This window comes from Bison bison, unplaced genomic scaffold (assembly GCF_000754665.1).
Source record: "Bison bison bison isolate TAMUID 2011002044 unplaced genomic scaffold, Bison_UMD1.0 scf7180017864182, whole genome shotgun sequence".
NCBI lineage: Eukaryota > Metazoa > Chordata > Mammalia > Artiodactyla > Bovidae > Bison > Bison bison.
In genome coordinates, this window is record NW_011494754.1 from 641,132 (window position 1) to 658,773 (window position 17,642).

At 38.6% G+C, this 17,642-nt stretch overlaps 1 protein-coding gene across 3 annotated transcripts in view; it reads right to left on the reverse strand.

The window, feature by feature from the left end:
• The window catches only part of LRRC16A (leucine rich repeat containing 16A), a 307,036-nt gene that overhangs the window by 67,515 nt on the left and 221,879 nt on the right, over nt 1-17,642 (reverse strand). For all 3 annotated transcript variants that reach the window (XM_010843459.1, XM_010843458.1, XM_010843457.1), the window contains exons 22-24: nt 16,409-16,477; nt 13,449-13,542; nt 6,736-6,834 (exon numbers count right to left, since the gene is read on the reverse strand). In XM_010843459.1, coding sequence (XP_010841761.1) covers nt 6,736-6,834; nt 13,449-13,542; nt 16,409-16,477 — 262 coding nt within the window. The remainder of the gene's footprint in view (nt 1-6,735; nt 6,835-13,448; nt 13,543-16,408; nt 16,478-17,642) is intronic.

Here is a 17,642-nt window from a genome sequence, read left to right on the forward strand (position 1 = left end):
AGAATCTGTACTTAAAACCAGGTCATCTGACTTGAGACCCCAAGTCAGACCACTACACATACAGCCTCCTTTCATCAAAAGATAAGAGGGAGAAAGGCCTCTGACTTGGTGACCAGGTCCATTGAGTCTCATCTCAGCAGACAGATAGGGACAGATGGCACATTCCAGAAGGTTGTAAAGTGAATGGGTAGCAAGAAGCCAGGAAGGCAAGTATAAAAACCTGCACATGAAAGGAAGGAAAGAGAATGTGTTGAGTAAATAGCTCTAGGCAATAAAATTGTCTTTAAAAAAAAAAAAAGAATGAGAAGACATAGCAGAGGCTGGCAAACTATAGGCAATTCTGAGCCCGTTTTTATAAATAAAGTTTTATTGGCTCAGCCACACTCATGTGTGCAGATACTGTCCATGGCTGCTTTCACTCTATCACAGCACAGCTGAGCAGTTGCAACAGAGACCATATGCACTGTAAAGGCTAATTACTATTTGGTTGTTTTATAGAAGTTTGCTGGCTCTTGATTAAGAGCATTTATGAGATGAAAATAAGAGATCAAAAGCATAAGTACAGTGTTGAGTCTTGTGAAGGTCTTTCCCAAACAAAGACTAGAGACGAAAACAAATATATGAACTTTTATGAGACTTCAATGTTTCATTAAAACACATTTTAATCCCTTTAGTGTCACCCGGGAATGATGACTGCCTATGCGGTTAGCGGGAGTAGTCACAGAGGGCCTATTCTTTCTGTGTTCCTATTTCTGGAAACTTCAATAAGAAGTTTCAATAAAGAGGAGATAAATCTCTCCTAAGGCGACTGAAACAATTAAAGTCTGAAAACTGCTAATCATCATGTCCTAAGAAATCCCCAAAGTGAAAAGGTGGCAATATACCTACTACATAATGACTTGAATAATTCAGAGCGATGTCACCCCTACAGAATTAAACATCTGTATATGCCTCCTGTGTATAATTTCCTCTTGACTGAGAAGATGAAACTTAACTTTTAAAAATTAGCATTAAAGGTTGCGGCAGTAATTTTTTTGGATGAGCAACAAAACCCCTGTGAATGAGGGAAAAAGTTAAAAAGATATTGAATGTTATGGTAGCTCATAAAGGAACCAAAGGCAACAGTGTAAGATTTTAGCTTTCTCACTGCTTTTAATGTTAAACACTAAAACCAGGAAATAATAGTAAACCATAAAGTACTAAAAGCTAATATTAGTCCCTTATAGGAAAAAATTTAGATGTTTAAGGCATTGGTAAGGTCAAAAATAATATTTCCCTTCCCCAAACTCCCTGTTACTTCACTAATATTCATAATTAATGATTTTCTTAACAGATATTGCTATACTTTTTTATATAAATAATACATGCTTACTATAAAGCATTCAAACAAAACTGTGAAGACAATAGAACTCAACCTAATCTGAGATAACCATTATCTAAACCTGAGATAACCATTATTTACATTTTGGTGAACACTCATGAATCTCTATGTATACAAAGTCATCTATATAATTTTACCTACCTGAAAGATCATACATGACAAATTTATTATGGACACCTTTCTTTAATTCTCTTTCAAGAAAAAGGAATAACAAAAAATTAAAATGACTCTCTATCCAAAGCAGTAGAATACATATTCTTTTCAAGAGTACATGGAACATTCTCCAGGATAGATCACAGGCTGGGCCACAAGAGAATTCTCAATATATTTAAGAAGGCTGAAATCATATCAAGCATCTTCTCTGACTACAACAGTAAGGAGACTAGAAATCAACTACAAGGGGAAAAAAAAAAAAAAACTACAAAAAACCACAAACATGTGGAGGCTAAACAATATGCAACTAAACAACAAATGGAAGGCTGAAGAAGTCAAAGAGGAAATGAAAAAGAAAAACAACTGCAAACAAACGAAAATGGGAACACAATGACCCCAGATCCGTGGGACATAGCAAAAACAGTTCTAAAAGGAAGTTTATAGCCATGCAAGCCTAACCTGGGAAACAAGAACAATGTCAAGTAAATTACCTAACTTTACACATAAAAAAAGTAGAAAAAGGAGAAATAACAAAACCAAAGTTAGTGTTGGCCAACACGATATAAGGAAAGAAATCTAAAGGTCAGAACAGAAATAAATGGAATAGAGACCAAAAAAAAAGTAGAAAAGATTAATGAAACTAAGACCAGTTCTTTGAAAATAACTTTGTTGAAAAGATATCTTGGTGGTCTGTCTTGAAAATATCAACAAAACTGATAAATCTTTAGCCAGACTAATCAAGAAAAAAAGAAAGAGGGCTCAAATAAGTAAATCAGAAATAAAGAGAAGTTACAAGTAACATCACAGAAATACAAAGGGTCATGAGAGATTACAACAAACAAATATAGGCTTCCCAAGTGATTCAGTGTAAAGAATCCAGCTGCCAATGCAGGAGACACAGGTTTAAACCTTGGGTCGGGAAGATTCCCTGGAGAAGGAAGTGGCAACCCACTTCAGTATTCTTGTCTGGGAAATTCCATGAACAGAAGAGCCTGGTGGACTATAACCCATGGGGGTTGCAAAGAGTCAGACGTGACTTAACTAAACAACAACAAACAAATATACACAAATAAAATGGACAATAGAAGAAATAAATTTTTAGAAACACACACTCTCCCAAGACTGAATCAGTAAGAAACAAAAAATATGAACAGACCAATTACCAGTAATTAAATTAAATGAGCAGTTAAAAAAAACAAAATCTCCCAACAAACCAAAGTCCAGGAGCAGATGGCTTCACATGTGAATTCTACCAAACACTGAGAATAGACAGACACTTATCCTTCTTAAAGTATTCCCGAGAGTTGAGGAGAATTCCAAAGTCATTCTCTGAGACTAGCATTACCCTGATGCCAAAACCAAAGACACTGCGAAAATTAAAATGATATTTGTACAGGTAAGAAAATAGAATGAGCAATAAAAAGGAGTTTCAAGTAATAAAACTTTTCCTACCAGTTGGGTCCTCTCAATCTACTGAAATGAACATTTTTGAAATAAACAGTTTTTAAAACCCTCTGCTTTTAAATTCTTTTGGTGACCTCCATTTCAAACAGCAGATTTACATCTGTATTTTTGACTTTTGATGAATTAGAGAGGATTATCCTAAAAGTAAAACTTTAGTATACTTATAAATAAAAAGTAAAACAAAAACTTTAGTACACTTATACTCATCTTTCTCCCTCTTCAACACCTTAGTTTCATTATTTTTACATTAAGATTTCCAGCATTTACATATTTTTTAGTATAATAATAATTAGGTGTTCCCTTCTTGTCTAAGTTGATATTAAAATTTTAAATCCACTAAAATACACAGTACAGAATTATGATTATGGAATTCATAGAGGAATACATGTAATAGTATATCTTTTAATTCTGCAGCTCAAAGCAGATTGCCCCAAAGTGGCAATTTTTTTAAGCTTTCTTTCAGCTTTTATAACTTCGATGATTTCATTTTTGGCACAGTTTCTTATTTATATCTCATATTGTATACTTTCTTTTCCAAAAAGATCTTAATGACCCAGATAACCATGATGGTGGTTATCATCACTTAACTAGAGCTAAACATCTTGGAATGCAAAGACAAGTGGGCCTTAGGAAGCATTACTATGAACAAAGTTAGTGGAGGTGATGGAATTCCAGTTGAGCTATTTCAATCCTAAAAGATGACGCTGTGAAAGTGCTGCATTCAATATGCCAGCAAATTTGGAAAACTCAGCAGTGGCCACAGGACTGGAAAAGATCAGTTTTCATTCCAATCCCAAAGAAGGACAATGCCAAAGAATGCTCAAACTACTACACAACTGCACTCATCTCACACACTTGCAAAGTAATGCCCAAAATTCTCCAAGCCAGGCTTCAACAGTACATGCACCGTGAACTTCCAGATGTTCAAGCTGGATTTAGAAAAGGCAGGGGAACCAGAAATCAAATTGCCAACATGCATTGGATCATAGAAAAAGCAAGAGAATTCCAGAAAAAACATCTACTTCTGCTTTATCGATTACGCCAAAGCCTTTGACTGTATAGATCACAACAACTGGGGAAAATTCTTCAAGAGACGGGAACACCAGACCACCTGACCTGCCTCCTGAGAAATCTGTATGCAGGTCAAGAAGCAACAGCTAGAACCGGACATGGAACAATGGACTGGTTCCAAATTGGGAAAGGAGTATGTCAAGGCTGTATATTATCACCTTGCTTATTTAACTTATATGCAGACTACATCATGCAAAATGCTGGGCTCAATGAAGCACAAGCTGGAATCAAGATTGCCGGGAGAAATATCAATAACCTCAGATACACAGATGACACCATCCTTACGGCAGAAAGCGATGAGCCTCTTGATGAAAGAGGAGCACGAAACAGCTGGCTTAAAACTCAACATTCAAAAAACGATTATCATGGCATCTGGTCCCATCACTTCATGGCAAATAGATGGGGAAACAATGGAAACAATGACAGACTTTCTTTTCTTGAGCTCCAAAATCACTGTAGATGGTGACTGCAGCCATAAAATTAAAAGACGCTTGCTCCTTGGAAGAAAAGCTATGACCAACCTAGAGAGCATATTAAAAAGCAGAGACATTACTTTGCCAACAAAGGTCCATCTAGTCAAAGCTATGGTTTTTCCAGTAGTCGTGTATAGATGTGAAAGTTGGACTATAAAGAAAGCTGAGCACTGAAGAATTGATGGTTTTGAATTATGGTGTTGGAGAAGACTCTTGAGAGTCCCTTGGATTGCCAGGAGATCAAACCAGTCCATCCTAAAGGAAATCAGTCCTGAATATTCATTGGAAGGACTGATGCTGAAATGCCAATACTTTGGCCACCTGAAGCGAAGAACTGACTCATTGGGAAAGGCCCTGATGCTGGGAAACATTGAAGGTGGGAGAAGAAGGGGATGACAGAAGATGAGAAAGTTGAATGGCATCATCAACTTGATGGACATGAGTTTGAGTAAGCTCTGGGAGTTGGTGATGGACAGGGAGACATGGTGTGCTGCAGTCCATGGGGTCGCAAGGAGATGGACATGACTAAGCGATTGAACTGAACTGATACTTTCTTCTGTTTTGCTAGAGAATTTCCTCAAAAAATCAGTTTTTCATATGGAATATTGGGGGTAAAATTTCTAATTACTGTCCAAATATAATTTTACTCTGCCCTCACTCTGTTTGATAAAATGGCTGAACCTCATTTGTTTCTAGGATAGTTCCCTTGTAAGATGACCTGTGTATTCTCTCTGTAACTCTTTAAGATGGTGTGTTTTTGTTTTTGTTTCCCTTTATTCTAAGTGTTCTCACCAAGTATGGTTCTTTACTCATCCCTCTAGATCTATTTCAATAGGTTATATCAACTCCAACATTCATATGAAATGCTTTTCTATTATTTTTACTCTTTTAACTTTTTCTATGATGTTTCTTTTTAACCTCTGGAGTTCCTGTTAGAAGGCTATTGGTCATTTTTAATCTATTCACTATTTGGACTTACTTTTCTCTCATATTTTTCATCTGTCATACTGCATGTTATACAGATTTTCCCTGTTTTCTACCAAACAAGTAGCTTAATTTGTGCACTATCAGTTAATTTAATTCTATATTACAGTTTCCATATTTTCAATTGCTAAGCATTGTTTCCTGTCCTCTGATTACTCCTTTTCACAGCAGCTAATTCCTATTTTATGTATATAATATTCTCTCAAATCCCACTGAAGTTATTAAATTAAAAAAAAACTTTTGTTAAGTTCTCTGCTCTACTTTGAACCATCTGAGCTCAGTTCTTTGGTGTATCTTCTTTCTTTGACATCCTATAGATTTTCCTCGAATATTTTATGATCCTTGGGTTTGGTTATGTTTTTGGAGGAAAATATTTCACACTTTTTTGAAGTTGAGTAGAGAGAAAAGGAGTGAAATAAAAGAAAAGAATAGTTTCTCTTCAGCACTTACATGTTAATTAACATTCAACAAATTCTTAATTATTCAGAAGAATTTGGGAATTTGTTTCCTACTCAGAGAAGTGAAATGGAGTAGAAGAAATGGAACAGAAGGTCTCCAAAGTATTAAATCTGATTACCCTCAGATTTTATCATCTATAATCTAGGGTTTCTAATAGTTATATATAAATCTAAATCACATCTTACTGCAAAGGAGATCAAACCAGTCAATCCTAAAGGAAATGAACCCTGAATATTCACTGGAAGGACTATAGCTGAAGTTAAGCTTCAATACTTCGGCCACCTGATGCAAAAAGTTGACTCACTGGAAAATACCTTGATTAAAGATTAAAGGCAAAAGAAGAAGGAGGTGGCAGAGGATGAGATGGTTAGATAGCATCACCAACTCAGCGGACGTGAATTTGAGCAAACTCTGGAAGATAGTGGAGGACAGAGGAGCCTGGCATGCTGCAGTCCATGGGTCAGAGTCATTATGTCCATAACTTAGCAACTGACCATCACCTTACTGACAGTCTTAAAATGCACAAAATCGTCAACAATAGAAACTGTATATTTAGTATAAGAATTAACCTACATTTTCCTCCCTCTACATCTTCCCCCAAACTCTACTTACATTTGTTGTCATTTTCAGAAATGGGTTCTTACTGTCCCATGGGAAATGATAAAAATCCTTGGTCTCTGGCTCTTACAAGGGTCAGTTCAGTGTAAGCAGGAAGAACACTGGCACTGGGAGAAGACTGGTCCCTCTTACCTGCTGCGTGGTGCTGGTGACAATGCCCTGCTGGAGGCGATAGGCCTGCTCTTGAAGGTATTTTCTAGTCTCATGATTCCGGAGCAGATAGTTTTCTATCTGGAAATTAAGCACAGGTCTCTCTCAAGAACACATGTCAACTCAGCAGAGAGTAAAGTCATCAGTGAAACAGCCAGCAGCTGAAGTGAAGACCCAAGCAACTAATTTTCACATCCTGCCAGTGCCCTGGCCCCACAGAATGTACGAGATGGGGAAATGGACTATCAGATGCATTATAGGTGTTCTTAGTTAGAAATTTTACTTGCAGGTAACAGGGGTGATTTTTATATGACTCAGTATTTGACAAAGAAGAGCAAATGTTTAATGCCTGCAGGGTTAGACACCCCATTTACTGCCTTTTCATCACTTTCCTGAACATGATTGTAATCTTTCCCTCTCATAAATTTTTAACCAATAAACAGTTCAGAAGCTAAATAAGTACCCCTACAGAGTATGAATGGTCTTCTCTGAACCTCTTGGCCTTATTCCAGGGGTAGAATTCACCAGCATTCAGAAAATTCTTTAAAGGAAAAAACAGGTACAAAATTGGAAGGATACAGGCTGGTCCATCTCAAAGCTATATACTAATTTCCTTAATCTACCAGGCTTACATGTATTTTTAAAAATAGGAATGATTTTAGTAAAAGTATCAAAAATTAGAAAATGGATTCCTACAGAAAATGAAGTCTTAAAGTTACTTGACAATCTATATTTTTATACATAGACAATGTTTTATGAAAAACTTAAAAATACAAATGATAACTAGACTGGAATAAAGTATTTAAGAAGAACAATATACACATTGGGCAAAAAAATGTAGTATAAACTATTGGGGATAATGAATACCTATTAAGGTGTTTTTTTAAAGAATGATCTGAGATAACTAAGTATGCCATCTATTTTTTTAAGTTGTTGCTTTTATTTGTCTTATTAATGCAACTTAACCACTTGGCTTCTAATTTGTCACTATACTTCCCTAAGAACATCTAATAACTATGAGGCTTTCAGCATTATTACATTTTCATTTTAGTTTTGCATATGCTAAAATGACTACTACTTAATACCAATTAGGAACAATTAAAACAGACTATAATTACTATCATCCCTGGAAACTACAAAGCAGAGCAAAATGTACTATTATACTAAACATAAATGAAGAAATTATAAAACAGAAAGATCCCTGAAATGGAGCATCATTAAAGTGACACATTAATACCATGACATTATATTACGTTAATTTTCTCTTGCTGCTTCCCAAGAAGTCATCTCTTTCCAAGGTGACATTACCATCAGGTAGAATGTCTTTGCTAAAAAAAGATTCTTGCCTGAAACTGGCAGACACACATTGCCCCCTAGTTTGGGGTGCTTTTGCTTTGTTACTTGTTCTACATTTGGCCTCACTAAGCCCTGGCCATGGGCCAGTTCTGACATCAGCTTGTTTACTCAGGAGGCTCTGCTCACATACAGGCAGTGCACCCAAGGCAGCCCCAGGCACTTCCAGGACTGCCCCAGGGGCACCAACCGGGCTTCACAGACTGAGCTTGGACGGAGGATTTTAGAAAAAAATTAGTATTCAAAGCTCATGTCTAACAGCTAGTACAGGGAGAGAAGAAAGACAACACTAAGAGTCTTTAAAAACAGTCATGTACACATCACCACTGAAAAGTATTTGCATCTTGAATTAACAGGGTGAATTTTCCTTCTATGCACCTTTAGGTGCCAAGGCAGAAAACCAGGACAGGACAGGGCTTGACTCAGGTCAAATGGAAAGGAGAGAGCCAAGAGTGCCATTATCACATTGCCAGTACCCCTGGGCAGCAGTGACCTGGGAGACAGTCTAGAATCTGTTAGACACCTTCAGTCTCACTGCTGAAAACAGCAGCAGCACATAGGCAAAAACCATGTGTTTTAATAAAGGAATCTTGTATTTTAAAATAATAAAGATTGAACACAGAATCACAATATTGTTCTTCAATAGAGTAAAATTAAAGGGCAAGAGGACAGGGTTCTGTGACAATGAAAAATGGAATATATAAAAGCATAGTAAGTACTATAGGAAAAGAAAACAATAAATATGAGCTTTAAAGGCAACAATTTTCATTTAAAAAACACAAATTTTTTAATTAACATATTTGCATACTCTGTTCTTTCTTTTTTTATCCTCTCCTTTTCTGTCTTCTCTGATTTTAAGCATTATATATGATCCACTTTTTTCTCCTTTCTTAAAGAATTATATTTTAGTGGTTGCCCTAGTATCTGCAAAGTACATTTACAATTAATTCAACTCTTCTTTCAAATAACACTGGAATTGCTACTTGAACAACACAGGTTTGAACTGCACAGGTGTGCTTGTAAACAGATATTTTTCAATAGTAAATACTACAGCACTACATGGTCCATGGTTGGTTGAGCCCATAGATGTAGATAAGGTGGGCCAATTGTAAGTTATACTCAGATTAACCCCAGGCTGTCCATTTCACAAGTAGTACAGGTACATTAATGACAGTCTTGCCAATTTCTCCCTTTCATCCCTTTAACACCACTTAGAAAGTCTTTATTTCTTATTTTCGAAGAAAAATTTTGCTAGATGCAGAATTCCAGTCTGTTTTTTTTTTCCTTCCAAATACTTTAGTATTTCACTCTATTTTCTTCTTGTTTGCATGATTTCTGACTCAAAGTCTGATATAATTCTTGTCCTTATTTCCCAATATGCAAGATGTATTTTCCCCTGTCCTCCTTCAACATTTTATCCTTGATTTTCAGCAGTTTGAATACGATGTGCTTACATGTTGATTTTTTTTGGCGGGGCGGGGGATGGTGAGGTGGGGGGGTAGGGAGGTATTTATTTTGCTTGGTGTTCTCTGAGTTCCCTGGATCTGTGGTTTGGTTTCTGTCATTAATTTCAAAAAATTCTCAGTTATTACTTCTTCTGTTCCTTTCTCTTTTTTCTCCTTCTGATATTCCCATTACAAAGCTATTCAATGTTTTGTAATTTTTCCCACAGTTCTAGAATATTCTGTTCTTTTTCCCTCCTATTCTATTTTTCCTCTTTGCATTTCAGTCTGGAGGAAATATTTTAGAAAAAAATATGTTTGAGTGGCAAAGTTTTTTCAGGGAAGTTTCTACTGACATATCCTCAAACTCAATGATTCTTTCCTCCACTGTCTCCAGCCCACTGATGAGCTAATAAAAGGCATTTTTTTGTTAGTTACAGCATTTCTGTCTTCTAGCACTTTCTTTTGATTTTTTTCCTTAGTTCCTCTTTCTCTGCTTTTAATACCTATCTGTTCTTGCATGTTTTTTTTTTGTTTTTTTTTTTTACTTTTTCCATTAAAGCCCATAACATATTTGATTATAATTGTTTTAATGACCTGTCTGATAATTCCAAACTCTGTGTCATATCTGAGTCTGGTTCTGATATTTGCTTTGGCTGCTCACACTGTGGTTCTTCTTGTCTTTTAGCATGCCTTGTCATTTTTTGTTGAAAGCCAGATATAATGTATCTAGTAATAGGCACTGAGGTCATCAATCTTTTAATGTGAAGTTTTTATGTTCATCCAGCTAGAAACTCAGAGAAGGCAATGGCACCCCATTCCAGTACTCCTGCCTGGAAAATCCCATGGACAGAGGAGCCTGGTAGGCTGCAATCCATGGGATAGCTGAGGGTCGGACACGACTGAGCGACTTCACTTTCACGCATTGGAGAAGGCAATGGCAACCCACTCCAGTGTTCTTGCCTGGAGAATTCCAGGGACAGGGGAGCCTGGTAGGCTGCCATCTCTGGGGTCGCACAGAGTCGGACACAACTGAAGTGACTTAGCAGCAGCAGCTAGAAACTGGGTTGTGTTGAATGTCTGCTGTAACTGTGTATGTCAGGGGCTTTAAGTTCTTCTATCAACCTGTTTATGTCTCTCCTGCTATTTTGGGGTTTCCCTAGAAATGCCTCCTTAAATAGTGTCTTACAGCTTTGCTCAGTTGTAATTCACTGTTATTATAGTTGATGTGTGATATAATGTAATAGGGAGGGGAAACATTCTATAACCTTAAGACTAAATTTAGGCTTTTTTTTTTTTTGAGAAAAAAAAAAAAAGGTCTGAGTCCCTGGACTGTAACCTTTATAAGTGTTTCTTGGCCCTCTTTTTCCCCCCCTCCCTATGTGAAACAAAAAGCTGGAAGGGGATACAGTGGTCCGCCTTTCACTAGGTCAGGTAAGACTCTCATAGAATAGTTTCTCTTGAGGGTTGGCTTTTGTTACAGAGGATAGCATGTTCTGACTGTATTTCAAAACGGTTCCCTTTTCCCATCCCCCTGCCAGAAACGTGAGTGAATTATCCTCCAGTCTTCACTGTGATAACATGTTAGGGTTCTTATAATTAAACCCAGGCAAGGGTCAGAGCCTACCTAAGACTGAGCCTCTAAGAGTTTTTAGCTCTCAAATTAGTCCACACTAAGCCTGCAACAAGTCATCAATTGCTGTTTAAGCATTCCTCTGAGTTACTGGCTCCACTAGCTTCTGCTCCTGGTAAGCTGATCCTGGCTTTGATTTTCTGTATTACCATTTCCAGGGTGACAGTTTGCATGTCACCTCAATTCTCTGGCAGACCTAAGAAAAGTCACTCATTTTCTGTTAAGCTTTTTTCTTGAGAGAATGGGAATGATGACTTGCAAACTCTGCATGTCTAATCTGAAATCAGAAACCTCATCTCTGTAGAATATGTCTTCTGTTATATTTCCTTTAGGAAAGCATAAAGATATGTAACATTTGTATTTTGCTTTATGGTCGACAAATTGCTTTTCATGTACACCACCTCATTTGATCCTTATGGAGACCTTAGGCAAATTAGACACGCTTTTAGTTTTCTTATCCATAAAATGAGGATATAATAGAACAAAACTCATGGATTTACTTTAAAGTTGACAAGTATTAATTTATGTAAATCATTTAATATAGTGTCAGGCCCCCAGCATGAACTATATTCTAAGTGTCAGCTAAACACTGTTATTGTGTAGCTTTATTTTTTATATAGATGAAGAAACCAAAGTTCAGAAACACTAAGTACTTACAGAACTTACATAGCTGGGAAGAGTCTGACTTGGAACTTTTGAACACAAATCTTAGATGGTTTCTTTTGCAACCCCACACTTTCCTCTTCCTCAACTCCCAACCTTACTCCCTTAATTCACTGAACGTCTAAAGAACATCTAAGCGTGCATACCAGGTACTGCACTAGCTTCTGAGAATAAAACAAGATGAAAAATGCAGGCTCTGCCTTCAAAGAGCTCAGTCACTGGGAGGGAAAAAAAAATGGAGGCAGGTAACTTAAAACAATGTCACAAGGCCAGTGGAAGAACCACCTACCTACTGGGGGAAAGGGACTCTGAGAAGTCTTCCTGGATAGGTTGACCCTGGATTTCAGTCTCAACAGACATGTACAGTAGTGGGGTAAGCACGAGTATCATCTAGACTCAAGCAGTGATTCTCAAATGTTAGAAAGCATCAGGAAAGCTCAGAAAAACCCAGATGGCTAAGTCCTGCCTCAGTTTCTGAGGCCCAAGAATCTGCATTTCTATCAAGTTCCCTGAAGTAGAGAAAAACAAAGACCATGGGGTGGTTAAGAGATGAAATTGACAGTGAATAGGAGACAGATCCTGGGTAGAAATTCTTGCCAAGCTTAGGAGATTAGGCTTTATCCTAAAAGCCTCTGGGGAGGACTGGATTGAAGGTTTTAGTCTGATCAAATTCACCAAGAAGAAAGATGGCTATTTTTGACTGTGGCGTGGAAAACAGACAAAGGGATGTAACCATCCTGGTGAGAGAGGATGAGGTTGGAACAAAAGCATCTGTTATAGGAATAGAGGGAAGGAGAGTAAATGAAGAGATTTATGCTACACAGTTAGTAAACTTGGTGATAGATTGGCTGCAGATGATATAGGGAAAAAGAAGTCAAACTTAGGAGACTGGACAGAGGGTGGCACCACCAGAGGAAAGCCCAAAGAGGGAAGAAAGATTTAGGAGATTCCCCAAATAATAGCATGATGAATGTGGAGTCAGATGGGAAATATTTGAGCATATCCTAAGTAGATACAAAGGTAGCCATAACCATAGAAAGAGAAGGATGAAGACATGAAAGAGTGAACGAATGACTGACAGGGCAAGTTACCAGCAAAGGGCAGAGATGCTGGGGTCAAAGGCACCATGGATGGCTGGGCTTCTAAGGGAAAGCACCCACCCTCCTCTGGGGTCACCAGAAAGGAAGCGGGAATGGGTGTGGATTCCGACACATTTATAGAAAAAGATGACAGAGATCTCAACAATACCCTGTTTCTCGATGAAGAAGGAAGGGAAGGTTCAGGCTGTTGAGGATGAAGGATGTGCTAGCTGACATGGATTTCTACACATTCTCTAAAGGATAAAGAGGAAGTTATCCATGCCTGAGCTCTGGCATGCTGATGTTATAAGAATGTTCTTTCACTCCACCTAATGTTCACAAGTTTTAATCTTTCTTATCTTATTCCTCCCCCAGTCATGCATTATGCCAGTCATAATCACAAGAATACAAATATGAAAATAGCTTTGTAAAATACAAAGTACTGTTCATACATTCAAAATTATTATTCACATAATTCCATTCAAATGTGAATTTATTATAATTAAGCTATTGATCCTTCAGTACCTTCTGGAGAGCCTCTTCTGTCTTTTCAGGGTTTGTTTTTAAGGCCTGAGAAGCATCGTACATAGGAATTGGCATAAATCTCAATGTGTAGTTCCTAGAAAAAAGGAGAAAATGTTGTTTATTAAAAATAACTTCCTATTACTTTAATTCCACACTCTTTTTTGAAAAATCTGAAAAGAGAATTGCCAAAGTGTCTTAGAAAATTCTAAACTACTGGAACATCTTAGGCCCCATGATTATAGGGTCCGCCTTCTTTCCTATCCACGTGTGCAACACCACGGGTGACCTCGTCACGCTGTCTGCAAAACTGACAGAATTTGAAGGAAACTGGTTTTGTTGTTTGGCTTTTGGCTTTCAATTACAGCAAGGACAGGACTTTCAAACTGAAACTGCAGAGATGGACTGAGAGAAAGGCTACGGGGAAATGTCCAGATCAACTCACTCACTTGGATTTCGATTACCAACAGATCTGAAGGTACCTTGATGACCCCTGATGATGGATGACAGGCCCCGAACAGTAGAGAAAAACCCCAAAATAGAACCAAAACATTTGCTTGCCAAGCCAAGGACATGAGCATCCACAATAACAGTCTGTTCAGGCTCTGGGCTCCTTTAAATAAGCGAGTCCAAGACCAGTGACTGTCTAGAAAACCTTCCTGCCTGGCTCAACACCCTGACCTCTGAGGGCCTGGCAGTCTGCACCCCACCCCGAGAACCCCAGGCTCTTGACACCAGGTAAAGCAACTCTGGGTCTATTTATTACCTCAGGGCTGCTGACCAGTTGACACAGGAATGCAAGGGTGAGTCATTTTTGCATGAGAACACTTAAAGCTGCACTCTGGCCTCTGCTCCTGACCTTGCTACAAAGTGCTGTGGGCCAGGATGAATGTCCACACCTGCTCCCCTTCCACAAACTCAAGCCCTGGGGGCGCCTTCTCTTTCCCACCCCAAATGTATGTGTTTCCACAACAAGACACTCAGAAGATTGACCTGGTAGGCCACATGTTAGCAGCTGAGGCATAGGCTTCACACAGCTGGCTTATTTTAGGTCTCTAAACAAGAAGCAGCACTTGAGGTGTGATTCTTATGGTTGGTTAGATGGCTTCTACTGGAAAAATAAATTAACAACTAACTCCTAAAACAGGTATGAATAATGAATAAATAATAAAGAAAATAAACAGTCATCTTAATAATAGCAGTCATCTGGATGGTTACCTAATGGGGGAAAAAAAAAACTGTTCTTCATCCAGTCCAACTTACAGGGTGACTTTAAAGTAAAATAACCAGCAAAGACAAGGCTGTTATTTCTGTAACTTTCATTTTTACCTCAACTTTGCTTGAGCAAAATTGCTTTTGTTTGACTTAAGAGGAGCCAGAAAACTGAAACTAAGGGACAATACGTCTTTTTTTTTTTTGGCACACTTGATGATTTTCTTTTCCCTCATCCACTTTGCATCATGCTTCAGACCAGCATGGTTTACTTAAACCAAATGTGGTTTCACACCATTGGCATCTTGGACCTCAGAATATATGAGACTGTAATCCAGGGAGCCCTACTCTTGGCTTCTCACAGACCTGTCTTGGCTGGCAGTCTGCAAAATCATCAGGGTGGCAGCTGTGCTGTTAGTACCCAAATGCGATGACTGGTAAATAACTGTTTCCTTTCAAAGGTTTTGTGGTGCAATAGGTGTAATTATAGGAGGTTGTGCAGTCACAGAAGGCTCCCAGGAAGGGTGGCCATGGTGACTGATGGTATAAGCTGCCTTATCCCTGTTTAGTGATGGCAGAGGTGGCAGCAACTTTGACCTTCTGGCTAAAGGAAAACCACAGGATTTAGAATTGGAAGGTACTTAAAGACAATTTACTCTGAATTCTCACTTTATATATATATAAAAAATCAATCAGTGAGGTGAAATGCTTTGTTCAAGATCATAGGCTTGTTGATGATAGAACGAGGGACTGAATGGAGAACTCCTAATTCCAGGCCTATGGTTTTATCCAGGTCATCATACTGGTCATGAGAGCTCCACATAAGGGGCCATGCATGGAGGGAAACCTGGGAAATGCATCCTCTTCCCCTCCCCAGGGCACCAGCTCCTATATCCCTGGCCCCTAATTTTCATCCTACAATTGGCAACCTCTCGTTTTTAATGCTATACATCTGCTTTGATCATCTCTGCCATTAGAATATAATATGAAGGCTGAAAAGCTCAGAAAGAGCTTTTTTGTTCCCTAGTATTTTTTTTTTCCAGCCACATTTGTATTCTTCTTTCCACTGGGATAGTAAATTTGACAATAAATAATAATTGCAGACTTTAGTTACAAAGGTAATAAAGAAAGCCTTTAAGAGAAATGAGACGAGCGAGCCCTGCCCTTGCCACTTCTTCAAGTTCGCTTTTATTTTCCTGCTGGCTCAGCTGGTGAAGAATCTGCCTGCAATGCAGGAGACCTGGGTTCAATCCCTGGGTTGGGAAGATCCCCTGGAGAAGGGAACGGCTACCCACTCCAGTATTCTGGAGAATTCCACAGACTGTAGAGTCCATGGGATCACAAAGAGTCAGACACAACTGAGTGACTTTCACTTTGACTTTATTTTCTGGAGCCCAGCTTTTTTCTCACCACTGGATTCAGAGTTGTCATCTGGGCAAGAAAGCAAGACCCTGTGGAAATAGGTTTAAAACCACAAGGAGAAAGAAGCAAGGCGAGCACCGAGTGGGCCTCCACCATGATATCTGCGACTTTGGCAGAATGAGCATCTATACCCTCATTTTATGGATGAAGAAACTCACACCAGAACAAAGTCTCTGTATTCCCAGGTGTCACGGCTGGTGAACAGTAGACTGAGACTCGGACAGTCCGGGTCTGAGTTAATCTATCATCACTCGTATTACCCCGTTGAAAACACAAACACCACTGGTTCTTTTCTATTTTTCTAGAAGGAAGTCCTACGTAAAACTTACTTTTCCATAGCAACAGCTATATCTTGAAAGCCTTGTGCGGTAATGTTGTTCTTGTCCCATATAACAGTCCTGTTTGGAAACCAAATCACAAAGATGATCAGATAGTTAGGAATGGAGGAAATGATTCTCCCACTACAGATACATCTCTCATAGGCAACCCTGTCTAGGTAGTTTAGCACAAGGAATAACATTCAGCGTTGTTTCAAACAAAGCAAGGATGAGCATTTCCCCCAGTATTAGATTCCAAAGCCATTCTCTGCTCAAGGAGGATGGCAAAAAAAAAAAAAAAACTTAAAAGCAAGAGCACACACATTAACTTACCATTATATCACCTAATGCCTAACACCAGCCAGAAAACCCTAAATCCTGACTTCCTGATATTCTCCCAACATATTCTCCAAATACCATCCTAGTACTGAAGTCTGAGGCTGAAGCTATTTATGTAAGAGGCTACACAGTCTCATGTCCAGCATAGAGAATTTCAGATACTGAGATTTTTTTTCTATTGTAAACAGCTAGAAAGACCATCTGGTATTTTCTGATGTTTCATCACTGCCCTGATGTGGTGTGACCAACAGTCCCAGCAACCAAGTTCACTCTGCTGGCAGAACCTTGGGTACTCTAAGGAGGTTGTTTACTTTTTAAACACAAAATCTATTTTGGAAGAAAAGTATTACTCTCCTTTCAGAATGTGAATACTTCAGAAGTATTTTGGGCTTTGTCAATTCACCTGACACATGAGATGGCTTTTTATTTGTCTGAATGCTCCCAGACTCACAGCCTTTAATTGCTTTCTCTTCCTAACCTCAATGACCTTCCTCACATACACACTGGCCTTCAAAGAAACTGCTGCAGTTTGGGGCTTTTGCCTTCAATTTAGACAGAAGGTACAGGCTCTGACTTATACCAGAGAGCCAGGGAAATAGCAAGAAAGAGCCCGTGAGGAACAGTATGAATTATTAACTCTTCTTTCACCAGACCACTGGGCTAGGTAGCAACCAAATCTCCAAATGATGGATGGTAATACGGTTACCACATTACTGGTCCCTAAGAGAAGTGGCTACTGCATGGCTTATCCTTAAGAAAAGCCAGGCTTGGGAAGTACTACAGATGAAAACCAATGAACAGATGAGTTGGCTTCCAGGATGAACCTGCCTTTTTGACCCAGTGGACTGCCTGGATCCCTTGGGTTTTAGGTCTTTATGTCGGCAGGAGTGGGAAGGGAAGATAAGAC